This window comes from Ochotona princeps, chromosome 9 (assembly GCF_030435755.1).
Source record: "Ochotona princeps isolate mOchPri1 chromosome 9, mOchPri1.hap1, whole genome shotgun sequence".
Lineage (NCBI taxonomy): Eukaryota > Metazoa > Chordata > Mammalia > Lagomorpha > Ochotonidae > Ochotona > Ochotona princeps.
In genome coordinates this window covers 59,944,163-59,963,800 of record NC_080840.1, presented here as the reverse complement: position 1 = coordinate 59,963,800, position 19,638 = coordinate 59,944,163, and the positions used below count along the sequence as shown (strand labels likewise).

The window sequence follows — 19,638 nt, the reverse complement described above, 5'->3', positions numbered from 1 at the left end:
AGAACATTTTATATTTATTTCTCAATTTCTTTCCTAATTCATAAATTCTAAAGATTCTGTGTTGCTTTAAATCACATTTTGTACATTCCACTCACATTTTTTAAAATTATTGTCTTTAAATATTTATTTTATTTTACATATTTGAAAGAGAGAGGAAGCAACAGAGATCTCCTCTAATTCACTGGTTCAATCCCTAAAGTTGAAGATTGGGTCAGGCTAAAACCAGGGGACAGAAACTCAATCTGGGCCTCCTGAATGGGTGGCAGGGAGTCAAGGATCTGAGTCACAATCTGCTGCTACTTAGGGCATGCATTAGTAGGAAGCTGGATGCAACAGCAGAGAGAGGACTCAAACCGAGGTGCTCAGACATGGAACTGAACACATCTCCTGCAGCATTTTATCCAGTAGACCAAATACCTGCCTCAAAAGGTAGCCATTTTTAAGCAAAGATTACAGAGCTATTTCTTTCAGAGAAAAAAGCTGAGTTCAGACTCTCTAAATGGAAATGTCAGATTTTTGACTCATTAATAAGAAATCAATTAGTGATTTAGGAAACCACACTTACTCAAACTCAACCAGTGCCAGACTACCTCCATTGCATCCCCGGGTCAGGCTCCTCACTCCAGCTTCCTGTTAATGTGCATCTTGGGAAATTATGGGTGACGGCTTAGGTAAAGTGATTTTTCCCATTGGGTTCAGCTCACAGCTCTGGCCTCAGCCCATCATAACTGTTGCGGACATTTGGAGAACTAATCAATGGATTTGAACTTTCTCATACTCTCCCTCTTTCCCTTTGTCTTTCAAGTAAATAAATCTTACAATGCTGTAAGTGATTTGGACTCACATGTTACACATGTATACTAATTGTCCTTAATTACAGGTTGAGTGATTAAGGCAACTAAGGACACAAATCAAAAATGATTTTCATGAAATTAAATTTCTACAAAAGCAATCACTTTGTAAATTAACATAAACATTTAACTTCTTTAATTAATAAATGGAAGAAAAATATAACCGCTAACATTTGTAAGGTGCACATTATATTATGTATGCCCTCATGTATCCACATGAGGACAGGTAGCTGAATTCTTTGTCTAGAACAGAATATACTAATGAACTTCAAAAAAGAAAAGAAAAGAAAAAGCCCATGAGCTTTCAAATCACTCCTGGCCTCTCCTCAACAAGTCTTTCAATTTAACCAGTTATTAATCGATAAGCTTTTAATAATGTATTTTATTTTGAGAGACAGACAAAAGGAGAGAGCAGATGCTCAGGAGCGATACCTCACTGGTTCAGTCCCCATCTGCTCTCAATTGGCCAGGCCTGAACCAGGCAAGCTGGGAATCAGAACATAATGCAGATTTCCATCCAGGTGTCGGAGTCTGATTCCCAGAGATACCATATGCTAATTTCCGGTGTGCATATTAGCAAAGCTGGAACACAAAATAGAACCAGAACTTGAACTTAGGTACTTGATATGGGATGCAGCACAAATGCCTGCCCAAACATACTTTTTCAACTAATACTTGTTATTCTTAAAAAGGAGACAGTAATGTTTATGTGCTTATAATTAACTAAACATTCAAAGTGTTTCAATTCATTATGCACAAAACAAATAAATCTATTAAAATTAATACCATAAGTATTGGGATTTATTTCAACAAACATGTGACAATGTTTTTTTAAAGATTCGTTTTACTTCTTTAAAGGCAGAGTTACAGAGAAAGCAAGAGGGAGGAAAAGAGAAAGTTCTTTCATCCACTTGTTCACTTCCAAATGACCTCAATGGCAAGAGCTGAGCCAAGTGAAGTTAACAGTCTGGGACTCCATTCAGGTCTCCCACAAAGATGTAAGGGTGCAATCCCAATTCCATCATCTGATGCTTTCTCAGGTGTATTTTGGGGAGCTGGATTATAAGCAGAGCACCTAATATTCGAACCCATCCTCATAAGTGCTGTTGCAAGTGGTGCCTTAATGTGCTGCACCACATGGATAGTCCCTGGGTGGTTACAATCTATTCCAACAACTTCAAAATTCAATATATAAATAAATAAACATCTTAAAAAGGGAAGAGTGTTTGACACAGTACTTAACATCTTGCTTAGTATGTACACATTCTATATCAGAGTGCCTGAATTCTAGATCTGGCTCTGATTCCAGGTTGCTGCAGCAACAAGTCCCTGCCATTCATATGGGAAACTTGGAAGGAATTCCAGGTTCCTGACTCAACCCTTAGCTGTTTGGGGCATTTGAAGAGCAAAGGTGCAAATGACATTTTCTCTCTCTCCATCTTTCTTTCATGTGATATATAAAAATCTGTGGAGGGGGAGCAGATGTTTGTCCTAGTTATTAAGAGGTTATTTGATGGGACCACATCAAACTGAGAAGCTTCTGTACAGCAAAAGAAACAATCAGCAAAGTGAAGATGTAGCCAACAGAATGGGAGAAAATCTTTACACACTACACAACAGATAGATGACTGATAATCAGGATTTACAAAGAGCTTCAGAAGCTCAAAAACAGTAAAAACAGCCCTATTACAAAAACAGTGAAGAAAATGAATAAGCAATTTTTTAAAAAGAACTAATTTAAATGATTAATAGACATATAAATAATACTCAGGCTCCCTAGTTATCAGGAAAGTACAAATAAAAAACACATTGAAAGAATCAAGATGTCAGAATAGCATAAGGACGTGTTTAAATAGAAGGAGAAGCATCAGCCTGGGTGGACAGGAGAGGACAGAACAACAGCATAGGGGCACCTGAAGAATAATGGACTTGGGACAGCAGTGGAGACAATGGTGTGCTGCTGCAGTGACCAGATACCCTAGCGGCATTCAGTGAACAGCAGCAAGTGATCTGAACTCCACGAAGGGCAGAACTCCACCAGCAGCCAGGTAGGAAGAGGAGCGCACTGGGAACTCAGGAGCTGAACCCAGAGAAAGAACTGTCTGTCCTGCTGCTTTACTTCATTTCACCAGAAACAGTGGCAGAGCAGCAGATCCCAAACAAGAGGTGTGGGAACAGGGTGGATTTCACAGCCCAAACCCCCACTAGAGCTGAATCATGCACCATTTCGTTTATGGAAGATAAAGGTATGGGACAGGACTGCACATGCACTAAGCTAGAATGAATTCATTTCAGACTGGGAGCCCACAGATCTAATTGCCAGCAGATCAAGAACTCCACAAATGGCACATCAGACACTATTTTGTTCAATGTGGAAAAGGCTTTGTTACTGCATTGATAACAGTGAGCTGTGCATGCACTGAGCTGGGAGCAAGCTCACCTGCAGATAATACCAACTTTGGCATCTTATGACTCAAAAGATGCCCATGTGGCACGCAGCCCTAATAACCAGCAGGTTCCAGCAAGATCAGCACCACAGGAATCTAGCTATTTAAGACACCTAGAGACTCTCTAATCTTGGGAACTGCTCAAACCAGAAGTGGCAGAAAGATTGTAGAGACAACGATGCAGCCACAGCATAGTATCACAGGAGGTAGAGAGAGGTGATCCAGGATCTGGAGTTCCAGGGCACATGGTAGAAGTCTAACATAAGAACCCAGATAAAAATCATTGGAGGGAGTTGCACAAGTGACTACAAACAAAGCACTGTGTATCAACCACAATAAGTAAAATCAAATTGTAGACCAGTGAGTGACACAGTTTAGAAATCTGACTTAAGGAAAAGACTCTGCTAACGAGAAGTACAATGACCAAGAGCAAAAGAGGAGACAAAGACACATGAATATTACTGAAGACTCCCCTGCAAAGGGGAAAAGCCTTTGCCAACCTCAGAGTTAATTGAGGAATACATCAAGAAATGGGGGATGCAGAATTCAGAAAACTCATTATAAAACCTCTTATCAACAACAAGAAGCACATACAGGAGTTCAAGAAACTGAAGAAACAATATCACACAAGAAATAGCAACATTGACACAAAAACAAGCCAAATTATTAGAAAATGAAGGACTCAATAGAGCAAATTTAAAAATCAATGGAAAGTCACCGTAATAGAATGAAGAAGACAGAAGAAAGAATCTCAGAATTGGAAGATATTTCTTGTCACAATGGAGAAACAAAAAGCTGGAAGCAAAGCTAGGTTAAGCAAAAAAAAGTATTCAAGAATTAAGACACTATTAAAAGGCCAAATCTAAGAGTTATAAGAGTTCCAGAAGGTGCAGAAAGAGAAGCTGGGTATAAACGTGTATTTAATTAAATAATAAAGAAAAATTTCCCTGATCTGGAGCAAGAATTGGAAACAACAACCAGGAGGGGCACAGAACTCCCAACAGGGTTGACCAAAAGTGATCCTCACCATGACACATGATAATCAAGCTCTTTTCAATCAAACATGAGGAAAAGATCCTTAACTGTGCACATGAAAAGAATCAATTGACATACGGAGGAATGCCAATCAGATTCACAGCTGACCTCTCACAGGAAATTGTACAGGCCAGAAGGGAATGGGGCAACATACTCCATATTCCAAAAAGAAAAAAATGTCAGCCCAGAATAATGTACCCATCAAAGATTTCCTTTTTCTTTGAAAGTGAAACAAAACTCTTCCACAGCAAAGAAAGCTGAAATAATACACCTCTTCAAACCTGCTCTACAAATGATAGTTAAAGATGTTCTCTTGACAGGGAAAAGAAATAGCACCCACAAATACCAAAGGCAAATGTGAAGAACACTGCAGTAAAAGTAATAACAGAAGACTAAATCAATGAACAACCCACTGCTAAAAAGATTGAACCAAATTACCAGTCATTCATAGTTAATCCTGAATGCAAATATTTTAAATTTATCAATCAAATGTCACAGATTAGCAGGCTTGATTAAAAAATAAGACCCATCTATTTGTTGCCTACAGGAGACACATCTCATCAACAAAGATTAGCATAAACTCTGTCTCAACATTTTGATGTCTTTGTTTTTATTTTATTTTCTTCATAACACTATTTTTCTCATTAAATTGTTCACTGACTCATAGACCATACAATAGCATCATTTTCTTCAAGAAGGTTCTTGATCCTCCTTTTCATTTCCTCAGGCACACATTAGTCATTCAGTAACATGTTATTTAACTTCATGACATTGTAAATTTCTGTTTTTCTTTCTGTTACTGATTTTGTCTTGTGGCTGTTTATTTAAGGTGATATGTAGTAACTGTGTAATGAAGACCATCATAACCAGATATAAGGATACAACATAGTATGCATCTATACTTGCAGATCAAAGATAGACTCCCAATGAAACTGTTAAATATATCTTGTCAATAGGATACTGGACTCTCCACCATCGCTCAGACCCAGAATGATGAATTTATGACTATTAATGAGGAGTGTACTGTTGTAATGATATGAGAGAACTCAATGCAGGAGGAGGAGATTTGGGGAGAGAGTAAAGTAAATCCCAGGGCCTATGGAACCGTATCATAAAATGATAATAATAATTTTAAAAAGAAAAGAAAAAAGAAAAACCACATTGAGATTCCACCTACCTCCAGTGAGATTGGCTTACATTCAGAATTCTATTAGTAACATCTGCTGGCATAGATATGGAAAAAAAGAAACCCTTCTCCACCACTGGTGGAAGGGTAGGCTAGAGCAACCATGATGGAAGTAAGTATGGAGAGTGCTAAGACAACTAAAATTCATCTAATCATATGACCCAGCCATCCTACTCTCGGGAATATAACCAAAGGAAATGAGCAAATATGAGAAAGTAACCAGCAAACCTACATTTATAGCAGCACAATACACAGTTGCAAATACATGGAAAGAGAATGGATAAAGAAGCTGTGGTGCATCTGCTCTAAAGAATACTTCTCGGCCATTAAAATGAAAAGAGTGAAATTCTACCACTTGCAACAAAATGTTCCCTTCTGGAGACTATTATGCTCTATGAAATAAGCCAATTCCAAAAGGACAAATATCATATATTCTCTGAAACATGACAATCTTGTTGCAAAATACAAAACAAATAGATACAAATGAATAATCATATGCATATATTCTCATAGATGAATTATATAATGGAGATTAGCACATGGCAAGTGAATTTGCATTGCAGCAGGCATCTCTTCTCCCAATGAAAGGAGGACTCCCATGCCTGGCACAATAGCGTAGCAGTTTAAGTCCTCACTTTGGAAGAGCCGGGATATCGTATGGGTGCCGATCCTAATCCCAACAGCGGCCCTAATCCCTGCTTCCCATACTGCTCCCTTCCTGTGGCCTGGGAATGCATTCGAGGACAGCCCAAAGCTTTGGGACTCTGCACCCACATGGCAGACAGTTGAGGATGGCCCAAAGCTTTCGGACCCTGCACCCACGTGGGAGATCCAGAGGAAGCTCCTGGCTCCTGGCTTTGGATTGGCTCAGCTGCTTGGAGAGTGAACCATCAGACGAAAGATCTTCCTCTCTGTCTCTCCTCCTCTCTGTATATCTGCCTTAAAAAAAAAAAAGAAAAAGAAAAAGAAAAAACGGACTCCCAGAGAAACAGATAAACATACCTTGACAGTACTAATTATTCATTCTTTGTCTATGCTTCAATGCCACGATGCATTTAAATAGCAGAATGTTGAACTTGAAATTGCTACTAAAGGACTATACTTTTATAATTATATCAGGAGAAATCATAGGAATGAAGCATGGATAAGGAAAGGAGGGAATTCATATACTTGCCAAACTGTACCAAATAATAAAAATATGTTTAACATGCCTTTTTGAGATGTTCATATGCCACATGAAAGTGCCTGGGTTAAGCCCCAGGTACTCCACTTTTGACTTATATGTGATCCAAATTCCCGCTAATAGTGCTCACTTCGGCAGCACATATACTAAAATTGGAACAAATTCCCGCTAATGTACACTTTGGGATAGTTAGTGGTGGCTCCAGTACTTGGATTCTTGTCAGCCATGTGGAAAACATAGATGGAGTTACAGATTCCTTTCTTTGGCCTCACCTGGTTCTGGCTGCTGAAAGTAACAGGTGCATGTGACAGCAAATGAGCAATCTCTCTCTCTCTCTCTCTCTCTCTCTCTCTCTCTCTCTCTCTCTCTCTGCCTCTTGCAATCAAAATAAGCAAAAAATTTAAAAAACAGTAGTAATGCTACCACACATGTTATATGAGAACTCTCAGATAAATTGCTTTAACCTTATAGACATTCAAATGAATCCAGGGAAATTATTTGTATGTGTCATATAAGTAACTTCTAGGACACATAGAATGAGGAAAGTAAAATCATCTTCAATTTCAGTTTTAAAAAATACTGAGATGAGATTAAATAGTGTACTATCTTGGTAACTATGAAATCAAATGCCCTTGTTCTTGTCCATGTAGTTATATTCATAGATTTTACTGTTTACTTCTTTGGCAGGCAGACAGATAAAAGCTCCCATTCATCTGTTCACATGTCAAATGCTTGCAAAAGCCCCTGGGTGCATCTGAAACCTGAAGCCAAGAATTCAAACCAGGTATATCATATATTGGTATGGATCTGAATATCTGGGTCATCTCCATGGTCTCCCACGGTTTGCATTGGATGAAAGTGTAGTCAGGAGGCAGAGACTGATATAGGACCTGCATTGGTCTGGAGAAAGCAGTTAGGGTCCTGAGTAAGACATGAAAAAAGGATACATGAAGGAAAAGCATTGTGTTTGGGAAAAGTGAGTTCTTTGAAATTCCCATAAGAGAAAGAAAAAGACAGAAGGAAGGAAGGAAGGAAGGAAAGAAAGGAAAGGAAAGGAAAGGAAAGGAAAGGAAAGGAAAGGAAAGGAAAGGAAAAGAAAGAAGGAAGAGAAAGAAAGAAAGAGAGGGAGAGAGAAAGAAAGGAAAGAAAGAAAGGAAGAAAGGAAGAAAGGAAGAAAGGAAGAAAGAAAGAAAGAAAGAATGAGTAGGAGGGAAAGAAGAAAAGGGAGGGAGGCAGGAAGGGAAGGAGGAAAGAGAAAAGGAATAGGAGATAGAGGAGAGGCGAGGAGAGGTGAGGAAAGAAAAACTTGAAAGTGGAAAATGAAGAGCAAAGTTATACTATTTTTTCCTTTTAACCAAATGAGCACATTTAGAGTCAATTTACAAATAAAACAACTACAACAGAACTCACAGATTCTAGAATATCCGCTTGAACCACAAGCCATTCAGCAGACTATCCTTGTCAAAACAGAGATACACACTTCAACCTTCATCGGGCCGACTTACTTGAACTCCAAGGCAGGGCTGCACAGCACATTGGTAAAGTGCCTTCCTGTGCCCTTATAGCTCCAGGCCCATCATTCTCCCACTTCACTCCATTACACATGCAGATACACACACTCATACTCACACAGACTAGCTGAAAACCCAAAATACCTATATTTCATATTGGCTATTCACATCTCCAACCCACCAGGTCTTCCCATGGGTGTGACTAAGCACATGCAAAACAATGTGGAGGGAATTACATATATATATGTCACTTGTTTTATTGTATTATCTAGAAGCACAAAGGATTGTGTTTGGAAAATGTGAGTTCTTTGAAATTCTTCCATATATATATGAAGTAATTATATATATGTACATATATATACATAACTTCAGGTATTAGAATCAATATCATTAACATGATTCAAAGATACAAAGTCTTTATGCTTGAACTTCTTATCTGGGCCCCAAAGGAAGAGCTCTATTGGCTAATCCTCACCATATAAGAGCCAGCATCCCATATGGGTGCCGATTCATGTCTCAGCTGCTCCACTTCCCATCCAGCTTCCTGTTTTTGTCCTGGGAAAGCATTGGAAGATAACCCAAAGCATTGGGACCTAGCACTCATGTGGGAGTCCTGAAAGAAGCTCCTGGCTCCTGGCTTTGGATTGGCTTTTGCAGCCCTCGAGGAATGAATCAGCAAGTGGAAGATTCTCTCTCTCTCTCTTTCTCTCTCTCTCTCTCTCTCTCTCTGACTCTCCCTCTCCTTCTATAACTCTGACTTTCAAATCTTTCAAGTAAAGTAAACTAATCTTTAAAAAGTAATGATTGGGTTTTGTGGAAGAGGTTAAGCTGCCTCTCTGGCCACCACATGCTATACTGGCATGCCTGGCTTCAATCCCTACCTTTTTTTCTACTGTAGGTTCATGTTAATGTGCACCCTAAGACATAGGGAATGATGACTCAAAAACTGGCTTTGCTATCACTCACATGGGAGATCTGAAAGAATTCTCCTGGATGGACCTTCCGGCTTCCACCTGGCCTAGTCCCAGTTGTAATGGGCAACTGTGGAGTGGGAGAGTGAATAGAACTTCTTTGTATATCTCCTTCTTAATGTCACTCTATCTTTCAAATCAATTAAATCAACTTTTAAGACAAAGAAAATCACTTTCTCAATAAACGTTTTGATTTCATTATTGATATTTCATGACCTTTCTCTACCATAGTTACTAATTAATTCAGTCAACACATACTCACTAAGGTTCAACTAATGCCCAGCTAAAAAGGTGGCAAGAATAATGCAATTATTTTTATCAGAAACCTAACTGTCAACAAAGGATCATCTAATATGCAACCATAATGGATGATTAAGATTATGATAAAAATTCAGAAATCACGTGATTGATATATTAAGACAGTAGTCAGAAAAGTTTTTTTATTTAGTTGAAAAGCAAATAAGGGGAGGGAGTCCATTCACAAGTCCACTGTGCAAATGACGCTATCACTAGGACTTGGGAGACTAAAACCATGTTGGTGTCATAGATGTTCGTTTACTCACAAGGGAGACCCAGACAAAGCTGCTAGCTCCTGACTTTGGCCTGGTCCAGCTGTGGATGTTATGGCCATTTGGGGAGTTAATTAGCAGATCGATGATTTTTCTTTCTGTCTCTCTCCCTCTCTGTCTGAAACTCTGCTTATCAAATACATAAAATAAATTAGAAAAAAAATTTCATGACTTACCATTTGCTAGTAGACAAAACTCCAGTGTGGTCACCCACTTGTAAGACTGTCAGAACGTGGCCCAGTCTTCCTTCTCCAGTAATATCTAGCTACTATTTCTAATCCATTATAACCTCATTTGCTCCAAATAACTTTGACATTTTTCTCCACTTAGCAAAGTCTTCCCAGGAAATCATTAACTCTTCCATGAAATCTCTCCAGGTTACTAAACTAAATTTATTTTGGTGCATCTGTTTTCCATCACATTATGCTAATAATAATTTTCATCTTACATCCTGGATGATTCACACAAGGATCTGAAAAACTTCATGGAAAAATGTACATTACCAAAAAACCACACATGAGTATCAAAAAGACTTTTGCACTGAAATAACTTATATTTTAACTCCGCTCTCCCACAAAGTTGATGAAACCCCCCATTTGTCCTGATTTTTAGCAAAACATTTGTGTTTGAGAATGAGGACACTGCCTTATATTGTTCCTCAAGGCACCCAGTACTTAATACATATCAACCTTATTTGCAACCTATAACCATAAAATTAAAAATTAGAAATTGCAAAAATTAAAATAAAAGGTTACTTAAGTAGACAAGTCTGGATGATACAGCTAACATTTTTTAAAAAGCTTAGGAGACACTATCTTGTCGCATATACCAACATTTTTCTATTATAAGGAACTATGATTCTTTGGAGTCAACACTGTAATGTAGAAGGTTAAGCCACTGCTTACAACGGATGCCTAATGGGTGCCAGTTCAATTCCTGGATGCTCCACTTCCAATCCACCTGGAAAAGCAACAGAGGATGAACCAAGTGTATGGATGACCCAGATGAAGCTCCTGAATCCTGGCATAAGCACGGTCCAGTTCTGGTTGCCACAGCCATTTCGGGAATGAATGGAAGTTTTCTCTTCCTGTCTCTCCTCCTTCTGTAGCTCTAATTTTTCAAATAAATAAAGAAATCTTTGAAAAACGAAGAAATATGATTCTCTTACACTGGAAATAGAAGGGAAATATCAAACATTAAACAAATTAAATGCTTGATGTGAAAAATATAAAAATTCTTCCACATGCATTTTGAGCATAAGATTATTGTTGTTTCACAGCATTTTAAACTGAGGCACAAATATATTAAATAATTTGTTCTGGGATATGTAACTAGCAGAAGGAAGACCTAAAAGTTGTACACAAAATTTTAAACATCCCAAAGTCCATGTTCCAGCTATCAAAGTATCCTCACAGCAAAGATTTTCTATAATGCTCAGGAGCTGAACAATGTTAAAGGCTCTTCAAAGCCTGGAATTGTTTATTATCTTACTCATCAATAAATCTCTGAAGCCTTTTGGAGGATTTGGCCAGGTTTCTAAGGTAAGGATCCATAAGTGTTTGAAGTTTCATGTACATTGTATTTAGATGTGAATATAATCATCTCTAGAAAGTCAATAAAAACAGGCATGCTTCCTAAGAACTTACTACAGATCCAGCAGGTTTAAAGTGCATCAACTCGCTCATGGGTAACAGCAACAGACCACATATCAGGTACTCAGTATATGCCAGGCACAGTTCTAAATAGTGGCTGTGGATTTAACGTATCTAATTTGTCACACCTGTTTTACAATATAGATGGCATAATTCCGTACATTTCTAATAGAAGGCAATCGTGCTCACATACAGTAACTTGCAAAAAAAAAAAAACACCTAACACCCACTACCGCACTTAGTAACTGAAAAGTAATATAAAGCTTCCCATCTGACAATAAAGCACTACCTCTTGACTCAGATGCCACAAAGTGACCTATTAGACAGATCACCTTTTAAGGCCGTCAAGCTCCCTAAGATGTAAGAGCATCATGAAAAAAGGAAAACATTGAACTATGTGTTTTCCCGAAAGCCATCTGAACAAATTGAAAGATGCTCACAAGTATAAAGCATCAGACACTACCAGCCAATTCTACTATGTAAAGAACATAGTCTATCAGCATGGATTATGGTACAAGGTAAGAAGCACCAGCAGCAAGGCAATTTTGTTCTTTAAGGTGGCTTCATACTGAGTGAACATGACAACATTGAATGGACACATTAGGAGCAAAGTAATATTAGCCTTTGTAGATACTTTGTGTCCTAGCAAAATATCTTCCTCGGGGAATACTAAGCCAGAGGAAGGCTATAATTTGGTCTGTGGAGTGGGGTCAAGGCTTCAATCCTCACGCCCTGTTCAGTGGTACACTCCCAGTGAAAACATCGAGTTCCCACTCTGATTCTCATGGCCTCAGGCCACATACCTGCCTTTGAATCCTCAGCTCTATGATTTGTAGGCTTGTGACCTTAGTGTAGTTAGTTAACTTTTCTCTGCTTCATTAAAGGAAAGGATAATATGAATATGACCTGTATAGGACAGTTGCAGTACTCTAAAAAGGGAAATTGTAAAAATTACCATGACCGGCACATCTTAAGTACTTAAGAATTGCCTAAAATTTGTGTAGACTTATGTGTAAGTATGGATATTTTCATATATGTGTTTAATATCTTTAATAGTTTGTGTATCTATAATAATAAGTCACAGTTGAGATGCTTCTTATGTCTGAATGACTGGTAGAACTGACACCAACAGCTCTAAGCTCCTATGTGGAGTGGGGAGAGAAGAAAATCGGCAAGAATATGTCATTATACATCTTGCCTTTGCCTTTATGTAGCTAGCTTTTAAGCCATGTGTTTCATCCTAGAGGTGTAAATTATCTTTCATGAAATGACAAAACTAACCAAAAGTCACAGGAAGACAACAGCAGCTTCCAGACAAAGCTTGAGCCAGTGTTTGCAAAACACACATTTCCTTGCCTCCTGTACCAAGATGTTGAACCATTTTGAACTGTAATTCTGTTCTGGTGTTTAAACCAAAATTCTGAAACTCTCCAAGTTAGATGTTCCAAGACTATTCTGTCCAACTTCCAAATATTAAACACTAGCAATGAGAAATCAATTTTTCAGCAACAGATTGGCAGCATTGCAAACAGAGCATTATTATCCAGTATTGGCAAACATGGGAAATATACTGTGAGGTCTGAAGAAGGCTCTTTGCAATCTCAATCAAGTTTAAAATGAACAACCCCCTAAAGCCAGAAATTCCCTTCTCAGAGTAAATCCTCAGCGACGACACCCACACGGAGGTAATGCACACAGATATTTACTGCATCATTGACTGTAATGCTAAAAAACTGAAAAAGCATGAGTGAACATCCTGAAGGATCATGCCTGGCTACCTTGGGGTGAACACATTCTGAAAAGGGTCTACGCTTGCTGACAGAATTATTTGAAAAATACTGAAAGAAAAATAAGTTTCAGAAAGCTAGCATGATATGAACCATCATATGCTTTTTGAAATAAGCAAAGGACAACCTGCTTTAATACACATTGCCTGGAAAGACATAAACCCAAATATCAACAAAGGTTCCACATCCATGGAGTAGCACAAGGAAGTAAGTTCACTCTACATTTGACTTGAAAGCCTCATGTAGTTTTATAGACTGCTATTACCTTTGGAATTCATTCATGTAACATTTTCAAAAGAAGCAGGGCACTCAAATATAAAGTGATTATATTAGCATGATGAGTATTTTTCAAAATCCTAGCAGTATCTGAAATCAGTGTGTTCCCTCGCAAATGTATCTCTGTGAGGCCTTAATATACACAACCTAGGAAAAGGGTTGCACTGTCAGAAAGCGTGATGGGAAAATGTCTATTTTTGGAAAACCATAGATAGTGCTTGGGGGGATGGGGAGAAAATGCATGGTTCCCAATTTCCACTTCACTAAAAAGAGTGCAAAACAAGTAGTTTGATGGTCACCTACCACCTCCTAATCTGCTCCAAAGGGTTCCCGGGAAGAGCCCATGACTAACTGGTCCCAGGCTTCAAACACACCGCTGATCAGGTGGCCTGAGTGAGTGTACACAGGGCATGAAAACAGAGGGAGGTGTGGTGAGAGGGTGGGGACAGGAAGACTAGTATGGAACATGGTGACAGCTGCAGAGAAAGGAGAGCTTCATGACACATAATACTCTAGAAGAAATAGGAAAGATGACCAGAGCAGTAAGAGGAAGTCACGGGAACAAGAAATGGAGCAGGACATTGCCATAAGCCTAGCTTGTGTAGGCTGGAGTCCTTCCCTCAGGTGAGGGTTTGTTTTGCTTCCACTCTGTCTGCAGCACACCTTAGCAGTAACTCCATCAGGTGTGAATGCCTATCTGACTCCAACATCTATCAAGTATTCACTCACTCCTGTTAGACCTAGAGTTCTTGTCGCTTTAAATTGCACGCTGTGGAATCACGCTTCTCAAAGGACACCTTTGGTAAAATCGCTTAAAGAATATTTCTAAGCTTCTCCCCAACATCATCACTAGATGATGCTGACTCCCAAAAAGTCTCCCTGAGAGAACAGGTGGAAGCTGAGACTTGAGCAGAAGCCACGGAGTGATGTTGCAAGACCAACTGCCACCCCCACCAATCATCACACTTTGGGGCCATCCATAAGTCCTCACCCCAGGTCACAAAAATAAAAAACAAAACCAAAAAACATTTCCATAAGGGTCCCCCGGAGACTAGGGAAGCACGTGACCCGTGACAGCCACCACAACTTTCTCAACAGCGGTGCAAATACAACTTTTGACTCTTTTCCTGGATAAAGGGCTCGCACGTCTCTAACTCCCCGCCGCCTCCCCTCCAGCCCCTTTCTCTTTTCCTCCACCGCAGGTCTTAGGAGGCCTCAGGGTATCTGCTTTCAACACCGGCTGGCCTAGGGGTCCTGAGAGTCAGCCCGCGGCGGGTGGACGCGCTTTCTGCAGCCGCCCGAGGCGGATAGACATTCCCCAGGTCTGAGCCCCGCCAGGGCGGTGGCCCACATTCCCCGAGGCGGCCCGGCGCGGCCGGAGGAACTTACCTGGCGGAGCCGCTCCGGAGCTCCCGCGTCGCCGTCAGCTGCGCGGCAGGCGCCGCATCTCCCAGCAGCAGGTCCCCCACCCACCCCGGCAGCCACAGCCCGCGCAACACTTTTTCTAGCCCGGAAAGTTTGCCGAAAGCCAGGAGGTGGAAAGTGGAGGGCAGGAGGTGGGGCCGGGGTAACCTGGGCAAGGAAGGCCTAAGGACTTTGTTTGTATGTTTGATTGTTTTTTTCCCCGGTCCTAGCAAAGAGTTTAAGACCATATGCTGGGAGAAATGTTAGCTCTGCTCAATGGCGACAGAGCAGCCGCCTGACTCAGTACGGTGCGATCGATTCCCTAAACAAACGGAGACGTGGGTGGGGATGTTAAACAGTAACCAGAAGCTTCAATGAAAACTGAAAGCTGCGAGGCCACCACCGCCTCAGCGAACGCTCATTTCCCGGTTCCTAAGGCCCCAGGGCGGCCGGCTGGCGAACGGGCGGGCCAGCCGGTCCCGAGCCCCGGGCTCATTGGCCTGCAGCGGCTCCCTCGGGGCCCCGCGAGGCCACTCGGCCGCAAACCCATCGCTGCTTGCAGCAGCAGGGCCAGGCGCACCGTCCCCCGCAGCGAGCTCGCTCTCCCGCAGCCGCCACGGGGTCACCAGCAGAGGTCCAGGCGCCCGGGCCGCGGCGAGGGCACCGTGCGCCTTTCTCCCAGCCCCGGGTTACGCCCGTTCCTGGGAGGGGTCAGCCCGGGGGGAAGTGCGTGTGGACCAGCGAGCAGGTGGGGGCAGGGAGGTACCTGCTGACCCCCGAATGCGAATCTAATTCCAAGCCTAGAAGGGCCAGAAAAGGGCGGAAGTGTCATTTAGAGGGAATTAAACCTGCTCCCGGGGACAGCGCCACGACCACACCGCTGGGGGAATCCAAAGCCCTTGATGAAGAGCGCACCTTGGGCCTCTGGAGTTAAACTCGGCGCAGATGCTTCTGCGCGCCAGGAGCTGCCAGTCCTAGGGAGAACTGGGGAGGTGGGTTCTCCGTTCCGGCCCGTTCCAGCCACCTGTACATTTGATGGAAAACCCATCTACATTTGATGGAAACGGTCCCCATCTCCCACCCATAGCCAGAGCGCCTGCAAGACCAACGGAAATGATGCTGAGATTCTTGCGAGGCATTCTGGCCATCTTAACCAGCCTGAATCAGAACCCAATGTTCTGAAAGCGTATGAGCAATGTAAGTCCGTGGTGGCAGGAATGAATGATTGCAGGTCAAACAAGTAATTATCCTCAAGAGATAAATAGTTGCTTAATCCTCACGGTTTTTCTTTTTCGACCTGGGATTGGCTGTTATTTGAAGACTATAATAACAATGCCAGGGATACCAAAGAGCTAAGTGATTTTTTTTCTTTGTTAGATCGAGTTTACTAAACTTTCTCAGTTTTCTCCCTGTGCATATCTTGCTGAAAGACTCTTTTTAAAACCGAGAGTCAGCTATAAGAAATCAGAACAAAGGATAGAGATCAAATATTGCTTTCTTTAAATCAGGCTTCTTGAGCAAAATATAAATTCTTTAGGTGCACGTTACCCAAGCGATCTTCAAGATAACTTTCCTCAGTTCCGGTCGCTCCTAGAAACTTTCTGGGCCACCTCGGAGGCAGGGGAGTTACAATTAACGGGCTCTATTTATTATGCAAGTCTCCCATTGGTGTGTGGTTTACGGATCACCTGTGGCCTTTCTCTTTAAGCCTACCACAAATACGCAATGCTGGAGATTGCCCTGTTCACGGCTAAGTTCTAACTGGCGTTCGCCTTAAACACCGAAAATTTGGAGACAGAAATTCTCCATCCCCATTCACAAACGCGTTCATGGTGCTTGACGTCTCTCAGCCCCCAGAAAAGGAACCATATATTAATTCAACTGTTACGCTTTATTTCACTATTTGTCCGCAATATCTGTGGATTCGGTTTGGGATAAATAAATCCTAATCGATGTGTGTGGTAGAGTCACCAATTCGAGGCAATAATGTGTGATGTATTCAAAATTATTTGATGTTAGGGTTAGAACCTTTGCCAGATAATTGTGTCAACACAAAGGTATTGGCTAACGATGGGAGGAACAGCGGTGCGTGCCAGCGTGCCAGCTGCACCGAGACACTGTTATCATACAAGAGATTTTTAAACTCAGAAGAACCTAGGAGAAGAGTTTATGGACACAATCAGTCCTACTGGGGAACGAAGAGGGAGTGATTTCGGACGAATGAAGGAATGAATGAGTGGTTTCCCGGGAATGGATGAACCTGTGAAGCAGTGACATTAGGCGCTAGGCGCAGGTCTAACGAGCTTGCCCGATTCTGAAGTTGGGTATGTTTTTACCACCTAAACCAATGCCAAACGACAAAGCTTAGATTTTTGCGGAAACTAATTTATCACGATTCTTCACGGCTCGGGTTTAAGCTGCTGAAGATGAAAAACGGGGCTCTGTGGAGAGCTGTCGCCTGATGCTTCGCAGGGTGTGGCGACAATAAAAAGGAAGAGGTAGGGATAATTTTCCAGGGCAAGGTTCTCAGGAGACAGAAAGCTGCGTTTCGCCAATCATTGGTTAGGGGAGATTTATACACACGCGTATTTATGTTGCGTCTGCTCTTTTAACCAAAAACTGAACACACAAAATGTGGCCTTAAAAAATGCTTTTAGTTGCTGTTCCACTTTTATCTGTCGCTTGTGCCTTCCTTTTACGCTTCCGTCATCTGTTTTAGTCACTATTTTCTTCCCTCCAAGACCACCCAGAAGGTCCTGCTAAGAACTCCAGGGGCTCCCTTGTAGGGCTCTCAAACAATTCATGGAAAGCAGTGGCCTCCCGTAGAGCGCTGCGCACGCGGGCAGGCGCTCCGGACCTCGGAGAACAGGTCTTCCAGATTTAAGCCATCCAGGGACCAGGTTCCCCCTACGCAAAACCATCACTGATGCTCACAGGCGGTGTCCTCTTCCTGCCGAGGCGCTGCTGGCCACCGCCCCGCGCTGGACTGCCACCACTCTGCCTGCTTTACACGCGGAAGACAGGAAGCAAGAACAGACTCGCACGGTTCTCCGCCCGCATCCTTTCTCTTGATGTGAGCAAAGCGCGATGGCACTTTGAAAACCACTCCTCTGTGAGAGGCCAAAAAACCGGAAGGGACCACCAGGACTGCGGTGAAATTAGGCGTCTGGAGATGAGTAAAGCGCAACGCCCTTAACTCCACGGACTGGAGCTGTGTTTTGACACTGAGGGCGAAACAACGGATAAACCCTCCTCCGCCAGAATTTCAAAAACTCCCCAGAGGCCACTGAATGTTTTATGCATCTGAAGGGCAGGCCAGGATTCTGGTCATTTGTGCTGTCTGTGGGGGAAGGGCTCCACCATCAGGGTGGGGGCGAGGAGAGCTCAGACTGAAGCCCTTCTAGTGGCATGTAGGGGGCTAGAGTTTTCTCTCTCCTGGGCTCCCTGCTGCCTGTCCCTGGCTCAGGAAAAACAGGGCCTCTTTGCGCCCCAGTGCAGGCCCAAGCCAAATGCGGGGTTTGTGAGGCAGTTTTATGTTTCTGCACCTCGGGACCCGGAACCAAAACGCCCTGAACACCCCTTCTGTTATTTAACTTGAATATAATAGGGATGCACAGTTTAACGCGATAACGTGAACCATCCCACTGCACCCCATAAACTTGCACAATTATTTTGTGTTCTTTAAAAATAAAATAAGCCTCAAACAAGAAACACACCTTTGTCAAATTCAGTTGAGCATGGCAAGTGGACTGATTAATGACTTGCATGCGGCCACCAGCTTGAAGATCCCGAAGGCAAAGAGAAATGGTTTTCCCGTTTTCCTGGCCCTTTGGAGGACTCTCGCAGGGCATCATAGTTCTTGAGACCGGATGCATCACTGGTCATTTTGCGTTCTAGTCGCAGGTCAGCAGCAGCCTGAGTAAGCCCTTGAGAGTAAGGCCACAAGAGCATTCCCAGACTCCATTACCTGTTCATCAAATGCAAAGCCAAAAATTCAAATGGAGCATCTAAATTGAAGCTGCTGTGTGGATGTTATGCCTCTGACTGTGGCACCATGAAAATCGAACACTTAATAATTCTCAATGTCAACGTACAGTTCTGGTGCCAAAAGGCAAGCTAGGAGGCTAATCCCTTCTTTTCCCCAACCCCCTCTTGGTAAATTTCCTGCTGAAGTATTGATTGCCAAGGTCTCTGCAAGATTTGCAAACTTTTACAGTCATTTATGGTGCATGCAATAAAAAGAGGTGATATGAGCACGCTAGTTCAAGGTGTAACGCAAAGATGTATTTGGTGCCCTTGGCAACTATCTGTGAAGCCTGTTTGTCTTTGCAGAACACGCCCTTCTCTGCAATGAACCCCTCAGTAACAAAGATTGGCCCTTTATATTTTCAGGGCCTTGGCCCCTCCATGGAAAGGCACACACATTCAAAGCAGACTATTCCCTTATTTTAACCTCATCTCAAGCCAGGAAAAAAGTCTTCTAAACTAAACTGTGGGAAAAGAGGAAAGAGGATCTCTTTAAAATTCTCTACTCCTCTATTCAGTCTTTTCATAAAGAAAATTAAAGTAAATCAATTACCAATTTGCAATGTAATTGCTAACTGCCCCTTGCATAACTGGGATCCACAGGGCCTTCCACTGTGAGAAGCACATGAATTGAAATTGTTCCAAGACCACATACCATTTTGAATTGCATGTTCCAAAGGAAAGAGAAAAAAAGCAAAAAAACCCAGAAACTTAAATGTTTCATGTGAAAATACATGACT

The 19,638-nt window shown here is 41.9% G+C and overlaps 2 protein-coding genes across 5 annotated transcripts in view; both read right to left on the bottom strand.

Moving 5' to 3' along the window:
* HNF4G (hepatocyte nuclear factor 4 gamma) overlaps positions 1–15,163 on the bottom strand; it is a 125,133-nt gene extending 109,970 nt beyond the window's left edge. For all 4 annotated transcript variants that reach the window (XM_058668753.1, XM_058668751.1, XM_004588062.2 and 1 more), the window contains exon 1: positions 14,858–15,163. The gene's annotated coding sequence lies outside the window, so the exon portion shown is untranslated. The remainder of the gene's footprint in view (positions 1–14,857) is intronic.
* LOC101534722 (uncharacterized) overlaps positions 1–18,723 on the bottom strand; it is a 29,917-nt gene extending 11,194 nt beyond the window's left edge. Inside the window, 5 exon segments of the mRNA XM_058668408.1 lie at positions 14,858–15,040; positions 15,289–15,547; positions 15,639–15,672; positions 17,807–18,038; positions 18,589–18,723. Of these exon segments, the coding sequence (XP_058524391.1) occupies positions 14,858–15,040; positions 15,289–15,547; positions 15,639–15,672; positions 17,807–18,038; positions 18,589–18,723 (843 nt within the window).
* Between the last annotated feature and the right edge of the window lie 915 nt (positions 18,724–19,638).